At 43.8% G+C, this 9,805-nt stretch overlaps 1 protein-coding gene across 3 annotated transcripts in view; it reads right to left on the reverse strand.

Annotated features, from left to right (window-relative positions):
- Nucleotides 1-258: 258 nt before the first annotated feature.
- The window catches only part of LOC106804914, a 14,058-nt gene continuing 4,511 nt past the window's right edge, over nt 259-9,805 (reverse strand). Inside the window, exons 1-4 of one of the 3 annotated variants that reach the window (XM_014806319.1) lie at nt 7,598-7,665; nt 5,305-5,461; nt 1,027-1,198; nt 259-797 (exon numbers count right to left, since the gene is read on the reverse strand). In XM_014806319.1, the coding sequence (XP_014661805.1) occupies nt 748-797; nt 1,027-1,198; nt 5,305-5,412 (330 nt within the window). In that variant the 5' untranslated portion in view covers nt 5,413-5,461; nt 7,598-7,665 and the 3' untranslated portion in view covers nt 259-747. Of the gene's footprint in view, nt 798-1,026; nt 1,199-5,304; nt 5,462-7,597; nt 7,666-9,805 lie in introns of those variants that run through there. The other 2 variants (XM_014806318.1, XM_014806317.1) reach the window with 2 other exon arrangements.

A 9,805-nucleotide genomic window follows, 5' to 3' on the forward strand; every position in this document is an offset into this window, starting at 1 on the left:
TTATGTTATTCTATTTTTACTTGTTAGTCTATTACTACTCTGTTTGTTTATATTCCAAGTAATTTCTATTTAAGCACTAGTTTTATAGTAATAGCTATTTCTATAATGCAGTGCGTGCGGGCTGTGCGTGTGTGCGCATGCAGTATATATATCCTGTGTGTGCAGTATGCAGTATAGTTAAAATGTGCACCAGTGTACTTACGGTAGGCACACCACGAGTAAAAATTCGCACGTGAAAAATAAGAAAAATGTAATGGCTGTCTATACAATCATTTCATTCGTTTAATTATGTCCGACGGCACGTATAAACTAGCATCATGTTCTTAGTAAAAGAATGACGGAAGTCGTTATTGACATGAATAGCAACAATATGTGCGTCAGCGGAATTCGACCAGTAATAAAAACCCAGCACATCTGATTATTGGATTTTCTCTTCATTGAGAAGTTGTTTACAACTTTCGTCGCGGTTCTGATATGTCAGTGTAACAGGTACTGCTGATTAAATTGGTTTTTTATTGTTCATTCATGCAAAAATATCGTCACTTTGGAATGACTCGCTCATAATTACTTTTTATTAACTACTAATATTTCTCGTTTTCTGCGTATTTCATCTTCACTCTGTTGACCTGTTAGCTCGGTATTTTTGTCATACCGCTGTCACACACACGATACAATGCGAGCGTAAAAATGATAGACGATAGAATAGTCGACAAAATTTGATGACGTCAGCGGAAGCGTTGCTCTCGCCTACCGTCGTCGTCTGCCACCAAGCTTGCAGATCTTGAAATAGCAAATCACTGCAATACACGAGAAACATATTATTAACAACTAGCCTACAACTTTAGATCTACGGTATTTCGTATTCAAATTGTGACATTGACACATCAAATTTCAAATTTAGGTATAGTGAAGAGTACCGGAAATGGGCGCAGTGTGTATATATCCGACTTCCGATAATTAAATTGTTTTTCATTTTGCTTAACGAACGGTAAAAATTTGCAATAGATTTCGGGATCGATGACTTACTATTTCGCTTGGAGCTGCTGAGGGGCGGTCGGTAAGCACTCGGACTGTGCAATGCGACATCGTAACTTTTCGCGACGAGAGACTGTGCATCCTGTGTATCACTGCGACCATATACGTCATATAACGCCTGTAACAAGTAGGCGATGACGGCATCGCCTCTATCTACTGTTTGCTGTAACGAGAACCTGAGGTAAACGCGTGGTGTGCGTGTCTTGGGATAAAAGAAGACGAAGAGGAGGATAGAAGAAGAAGAAAAAGAAGAGGAAGAAGACGAAAATATGAAGTAGAAGCAGGGTGAGTAGGAGAAAAGAAAAAAGACGACGACGACGATGAAGCAAACAAGAAGAAGAAGAAGAAGAAGAAGAAGACGACGAAGAACAACAACAACAATAACAAAAACAAGAACAAGAACAAGATAAACAACGAGAACGAGAATAAAAAACAAGAGAAAAAATACCAACAACAACAGCAACAAGATAATGATGAGGAAAACGAGAAGGAGAAAATGAAAACGACGACAAATTAGAGTTACGTTGTTTATTGCCCACATGAATCACGAAATGGCTCAGTTTTCCCACCGGTCGAGCAAAACTCGCTTTGAAATTATGTATCCCCGAAAAGTGACATATTGATGAGTACGTTGAGTGGACTCACGGAAATATTCAGCCGCATGAAAGCGCGCTTTTTTTCTAATGGCCTCTAATAGCTTTCGCGCCACAAACGGATGATTGACGTCCATAAAGGCCGCTGCTATATGAGTGTTTATGCTGACGTCGTAAACACACGCTAGCTAGTCATCAGCGCGCGCGTCCACAGGTGTGTTTCGAATTACATGTAAAAGCAATTCATTATATGATGAGTTCGCGTGACGTCATTGAGCAGCTACCGGCCGACCGAGTAGTAAGCGACGTAACGAGGCCGCCGACGAGTATGTTTTTATATTTAAGCGATGGCGGTAACTGCATTGAGCTCGATTACTTGTCAATGATGACTCAAGCGGGAATATGCTGTGTGGGTCACCGCTGTGCTCCCACTGACAAACTATGACGTCACGTGTCATGACTAGTACACTAATATGTACAATCGTGATTATCACGCAATTTGCCGAGACAGTAATTAATGACAGACAGTTTTACGGGCTCTCTATAATGAGCCAGCTGGCCTGGCTGCATATAGACGGATCGCATACTCAGTAGTATGTGTCAACACGTGTAAAGTTGACGCAGTATCAATTCGCTATTCCTCCTCCGCGCACACTTACAAATAGATAGAGACAGAGACAGTTTATCTGAATCATATAGTTTCATAATGACCACCGGAGCTAAACTCACGCTTGACTTGCAGGGCCATACTAATATAGTGTAATGTTAGTGAAACAGCGAATTTTGTCTTTCGCGCGTTTGTGTTTGTGTGTGTGTGTGTGTGTGTGTGTGTGTGTGTGTGTGTGTGTGTGTGTGTGTGTGTGTGTGTGTGTGCGTGTTGTGTGTGTTGTGTTGTGTGTATGGTGTGTGTGTGTGTGTGTGTGTGTGTGTGTGTGTGTGTTTATGTTTGTGTGTATGTGTGTGTGTGTGTATGTTTGTATGAGTGTGTGTGCGTGCGCGCGTGCGTGCGTGCGTGCGTGCGTGTGTAGCTCTAGTATCAGTTTTTGTTTTTCGTGATGATCCTAAGCGCACGTGTCAAATCCGCTGTGTCATATAGATGTTTTCTTTAATTATAGATGCAGATATTATAGTAGGAACCCATCTGTCATTAGAACAATCTAATAGAAGGCACGTTGCGCATGCTCCACTTATTGCGCTTGACCCGCACTCTCATTACGTACCCATCCTAGCTCGGACAGATTGTAATTTTCGTCCACGTAAGTATTAAACGAAGAAATAATAATACGTTTTGGTGTTTTACCACCGGGGGCTAGCAAGATGGTTGGTCGCAATTAGTACACACATACACACGCACACACACACGCACTCACACACGCACTAAACAACGCACAGCGCACAACGCATGCACACATGCACGCACACTCACACACGCACACGCACTCACAACACGCACGCACACACGACGACACACCGCACGCACGCACAGCTCACACACACACGCACTCACACACGCACGCACGCACACACACCTACGCACACACACACACACACACACACACACACACACACACCACAAAACATAGCGTCAAACACACACACACGCACGCACGCACACACGAACGCACACTCACAACATGCACGCACATACACACAATACACACACACCACGACACACATGCCCACACGACACACAGACACGCACACGTAACACAGCGCACACGAACACATACACACACGCGAGGCGCCCAGCACACACGCACACACATTCGCGCACACACACACACATATACACACTCACACACACAACATACGCGCAGCACTATCGCACACGTACACCACATGCATACATACCAGGGGTTAATAATGACACATTTTTGCATTATTAACCCCTGAATACATACACGCAAACAGCAAACACACACGCGCGCGCATACACCGCACCGAACGGCACGCACGCACGACCTAAGCACGCACCACGCACGCACGCCACGCACGCCGCACGCACTTACAGCCACACACATGCATACATACACACAAACGCGTATATATGTAATATACATATTATCTGATATTATATATATATATATATATATATATATAAATATATATAATATATATATACATATATGTAATATATATATTACGACCTAGCTGAAGATTATCGCGTGTAGCGGGGACGCAGCGTTACTTCCTCAGTCGCAATTAATTTTCTTCTGATAATAACGGTCGAATAATAAAGGTGGTGAATGGAAGCAACGTATAATATCACTGCATGACGATTATAAGTGTAAACCTAATACAACCTAAATGAGAAAGTTTTACTGGGAATTAAATGCGCGATATCAGCTGCTACACCATTCTCATAGAAGCCGTAGCGAATACGGAAAACTATTAAAAAACAGTTGGTAATGCAAGAAAACCCTGAGTAACATAACACGAACATAATATCTTAATCTATTAAATAGATAGATAGATGACAGATAGACAAATAGACAGACCGGCAGATAAATAATAGATAGATAAGATATATAAAAAGATAGATAGATAGATAGATAGATAGATAGATGTTAAATAAATAGATAGATAATATAGATAGAATAGATAGATATATAGATAGATAGATATATAGATAGATAGATAGATAGATAGATAGATAGATAGATAGATAGATAGATAGATAGATAAATAGATAAATAGATAGATAGATAGATAGATAGATAGATAGATAAATAGATAAATAGATAGATAAATAGATAAATAGATAATAGATAGATATATAGATAGATAGATATATAGATAGATAGATAGATAGATAGATAGATAGATATATTAGATAGATAGATAGATAGATAGATAATAGATATGATAGATAGATAGATAGATAGATAGATAGATAAATAGATAAAAGATAGATAGATAGATAGATAGATAGATAGATAAATAGATAAATAGATAGATAAATAGATGGATAGAACGATAGATAGATAGATAGATAGATAGATAGATAGATAGATAGATAGATAGATAGATAAGATAGATAGATAGATAGATAGTAGATAGATAGATATATAGATACTAGATAGATACTAGATAGATAGATGGATAGATGGATGGATAGTATATAGATAGATAGATAGATAGATAGATGATAGATAGATAGATAGATAGATAGATAGATAGATAGATAGATAAATAGATAGATAGATAGAATAAAGATAGATAGAAGATAGATAGATAGATTGATAGATAGATAGATAGATAGATAGAAAGATAGATAGATAGAGAGATAGATAGATAGATAGATAGATAGATAGATAGATAGATAGATAGATAGATAGATAGATAGATAGATAGATGGATAGATAGATAGATGGTTGGATAAATAAATAAATATATAGATAGATAGTTTACGTTAAAGCAAACAGCAAATATCGATCACAGATCCGCATAGATACGGACAATAACTTGCTTGATTTCTACTCACCCGTGAGGTTCAAACGTACTGCTAACGTTTCGCGCCCTAACCGGAGCCTTTTTTCAAAGCTGACTGACGTTGTCAGATTTGTAGAAATCAACCAAGTTATATCTATTATCAACCAACCGAATTAACTTATTCAATGCGCATAGATACAGTTTATCAATAATCAATGAATCGATGGATCGAGGACAGACTCACCTGATCTCGCGTCGGCACTGATTCGTAGTCGATGTTCGATGACGGAATAGCGACAATGCAGACGACGGCGGCGGACGACAGCACTAGTAGCAGCAACCAGGACGGCATCGTGGCAAGTGTGGTCGGTCGTTCGTCGGTGCTGAGGTGTGTAGAGGTGCTGAGTGAGGGTGTTCGTAGATGAGTGAGTGCTACTATATATATATATACCCGTTTGTATAGAGCTCGCTCGTTCGTGCGCGCCGTGCGAAGTGGACAGCTACCGATCTGACCACCTAAGCCGCTCACCCACTTTTACGTCGTTTTCGCCGGATGCCGGCGCATATAAGGGCTTCGTGCGGGGGCGATGACGGAGCTCACGGCACCTGCGCGCCGCCCCGCTTCTCCCTCCCCCCTCCCCTGCCCTTCCCCTCCACTGCACGCCTCTCCGGCAGTGCGGCACACGCGCCTTACGCTTATCGATGAATCTGTCGATATCGGCCGCCGCGCTGTAATTGGTCGCGCCAATCCTCTGACACGATTATGATTCGTATCGCCAGCGTCATCGTCGCCGTCGTCGCCAGCGTCATCGTCGCCGTCGTCGCCACCGTCATCGTCGCCGTCGTCGCCACCGTCATCGGCTGCTATTGCGCGTGTCGCGTTAATTCTGACCGCTTACTCGTAGATGAACGTTTGGTCGGCCATGTTGGCTGGCGCGTTGCCAGCGGCCGTGGGGGCGTCACGGGAAAGTTGGAGCGCTGAGGGGGGGGGCAGTTTCGTAGGTGGGCGTGACGTCATCGATCGGTAGTGGCACGTTCGCTCGGAAGCGTAGAGAATGTCGAATGTCGAATGACGTTATATGTCAGATGAGTGTGTTAGGGGAAAGGAGGGGGGGGGTAAATGCCGCGGCGCTCGTTCGTACGCTGGTACGTGAAAACATCGTCAGCTCTTTCGCCCGCGCGCGCGGGGGCGAACGCTGAGCGCCTTAACGAACCACGTTTCGCGAGATCGCGTTCTAAGCGGCGTCGCTGAGCGGGATTTATCCGACGAGCCTTTTAATACGGGCCCATAATGCCGCTGGCGGACGCGTCTGAAATAAAAGCGTGAGGACTGCGCGCGATGGCGACGGTCATAAAGGTGCGAGACAGCGCGTCTGTGTGACGGCGAGCTACGGCGCGACACTCCGCCGCTTTCTTCAACACCCCTCTTCCGCCTCGCGCCACTCACAGCTCGCATCGCAATAAAGGGATCCGGCGGGGCAGGCAGACGACAATGGTGGGCATTACTGACAGCACCCCCCTTTCACCCCACCGCTAGACGGAAGTTCGGCAGCGTTCGCACGCACCGCGTTGTCGCGCCTGAACCAGCCGAGACCTCCTCGCGCTCGACGCTGCCTTAGCAGCGTCATACTACTGCCTGCTGCTGCTACTACTACTACTACTACCTGCAGCTGCTGCTGCTGCTGCTGCTGCTGCTGTTGCTACTGCCTGCTGCTGCTGCTGCTGCTGGCTACGCGGCTGTGCTGCTGTTGCCTACTGCCTGCTCCTGGCTGCTGCTACTGCTACTACTACCTGCGGCCGGCTTGCTGGCTGATGCTGCTGCCCTGCTACTACTACTTACGTACTAACGCTGCTGCCTGCTGCCTGCTGCTGCCTACTGCTGCTGCCTACTAACTACTTACTACTTATACTACTACTACTACTACTACTACTACTACTACTACTACTACTACTACTACTACTACTACTACTACTACACTACTACTACTATTACTGTTGCTGGTGATGATTATTTACTATTACCTCTTCTATCACGGTCGCTATTGCTGCTGCTGTTGTTGTTGCTGCTGCTGCTGTTGCTGCTGTTGTTTTTGTTGTTGTCGGCGTCGTCGTTATCGTCGTCGTCGTTATTGCCGTTGTTTTTACTGCTACTGTTGCGGATGCTACTGCTAAACGTAGCGCCGACTGTGTTAATAAAGGTGATGATGATGATGATGATGATGATGATGATGATGATGATGATGATGATGATGATGATGATGATGATGATGATAATGATGATGATGATGCTGTTGTTGTTGTCAACAAGGACGATTAATGGTTTAGATGATATTTAATTATATTTCTTTTATGTTCTTGGATGATGTTTAAAAGTTCACTGCCTTTCTAAACACTTGCCTCGGATTACTCCATGACTATTTTCGCGCAAATTATAAGATTAGATCAAATTAATTAATTTTAATATTAAAGAAAAATAATAAAGATTAAACAAATTATAATAATAGAATATATATAGTACTGCAGTGCGACAATCTTACCATCAATGATGTCGTTTTCCGCCATCGGGAAGATGTGACGTGTAATTCAATTACTCACTCACGGGGAGCTGCTCTCGACAACACATAAATCGTTGCAAAAAAATCGGCACGTGCTGCTGCAAAAATATTAAACTGCGTAATAATGCGCGCGGACGAATATGCCGGCTGACAGTCGAATAACGCCGCGCGAAAAATAATTCGCATTGTCACAATGCGCTCGAGTGTTTTGCAATTCGTGGGTCGACTACTCAATCCATCTCATGTCGTTTGAAAATTTACAACTCTTCAATCCTCACTGCTTGAATTGAATACTAACGTTCTTGCGCACGTGCTTCGTGCTTTAGTAACAAAAGACCCGACGTATCGAATGAGAGACAGCCAATGACTGATCGAGTTATGAAATGCAAGTCACGAAAATTATAAGGAGTGCTACAAAAGACCCACTCGCTCCGTATTTGCATCTATAACTGACATCGCGCGTGGTAAAACGTCGCTAGAAGGGTTATATTAACGAATTATGCGTGGTGAAATGCCACTTTAAGAAGGATTAATTAACAGATAATGCGCTTTCTTACTGGTATCTAGCTGCACCTTCAACGCCTCGCCGTGGGAACAAGCATGCACGCGCGCGATCGTGTGTCTACGAGCTTGCTCAACCCTTGCCGATTTTGAGCGTCTGCTGAGAAAACACTGGCTTTACCCAACACTGTCGGTGTTCTAAAGCTGTTTCGACTTTTAACACGTTTTGAATGCCGTCGTCTGTAGCGGCACCGTTGCCATAACGACGCCGTGTATCGGTGCGCGGCCTCGTGTTTGTTTTTCTTCGCGTGTCTACGAGCTTGCTCAACCCTTGGCGATTTCGAGCGTCTGCTGAGAAAACACTGGCTTTACCCAACACTGTCGGTGTTATAGAGCTGTTTCGACTTTCAACACGTTTTGAAATCCGTCGTCTGTAGCGGCACCGTTGCCATAACGACGCCGTGTATCGGTGCGCGGCCTTGTGTTTGTTTTTCTTGCTGCTATGCAATTATTTTCGATTTCCTGTGCTTAATATTGTCATTATATGTTCGATCTATATGTTAGCGAACGAATAGTAGCGTACCTCGTCTGAAACCGATGCGGTTTCATCTACTCTTCCCCACACACAATTAGACTTGTACAGAACTAGTTGCAAGTGATGGTTAAACGTCAATAATCATGAATATATATCAAGAACACATAAACCCAATGTTTACGCACTCTTGATAACATGCCATGGGCGCAATTATGCTCGCAAGTATTAGAAGCTGGTGTTATAGATTGGGAACTCGATTAGGATTTCGGCGTTGTCATCACTGAGCCATCTAGCGGCTTGATCTCTGTAGAATGGAGGCTAGCGGTGTAATTAGTAAAATATCGCAAATATCGCAATATAAAGCCAAAGCTTACGTCCGCATCTGAGACCCGCGCCAAGCTCGCAGGGTGTTGCTGTCAGAGCTCCGAGCTTTCTTTTGCTCATACGTCTGAACCGTTCTCTTTACATCTTTTGTGCGTGGCTAGTGTAAACGTGGCGTGAATGACACAAGGTATGTTTTACTTGGGTAAATACGCTGAACATTATCGCTCGTTCTCTTTGCCCAACACGGGAGTGAACGTCTCTGAACCACGACAGATGACGACAAGCGTGCTTGACCAAACAGGCGAACGTGGCAAATGTGTTTGCCTCCGGAAGTACGCCCATGAGTTTGTCACTGTTCCTATGGTTACAGTTGCTATGGATAACGACTCCAATTTCCAGAGCTGACTTCCAATTTCTTCGGCCCGTGATTGCAGACAATTAAGGCGGGTCTTTCCTTCGGACTTGCGCACACTGTATTGCATTCATCCAACTGTCGTCCTAATTTATTTGGCAAAATTGTTGGGCAAACAAATAGGTAAAGACCCTTTGAAATTTTTCCGCACTGCGACTATTTTTGGGTTACCGAACAGACACTAAAACGAAATGTTCTTTTTAAACTTACACACAGATCTTGTGTTTAATTACAAGCACACAGGCACACGCACGCACGTACACACATAACACACAGCACACACACAGCACACACACAGCACACAGCACACAGCACACATACACACACACACACACACACACACACACACACACACACACACACACACACACACACACACACACACACACACACACACACACACACACACACACACACA

Source organism: Priapulus caudatus, unplaced genomic scaffold (assembly GCF_000485595.1).
Source record: "Priapulus caudatus unplaced genomic scaffold, Priapulus_caudatus-5.0.1 Scaffold92, whole genome shotgun sequence".
Taxonomy (NCBI): domain Eukaryota; kingdom Metazoa; phylum Priapulida; class Priapulimorpha; order Priapulimorphida; family Priapulidae; genus Priapulus; species Priapulus caudatus.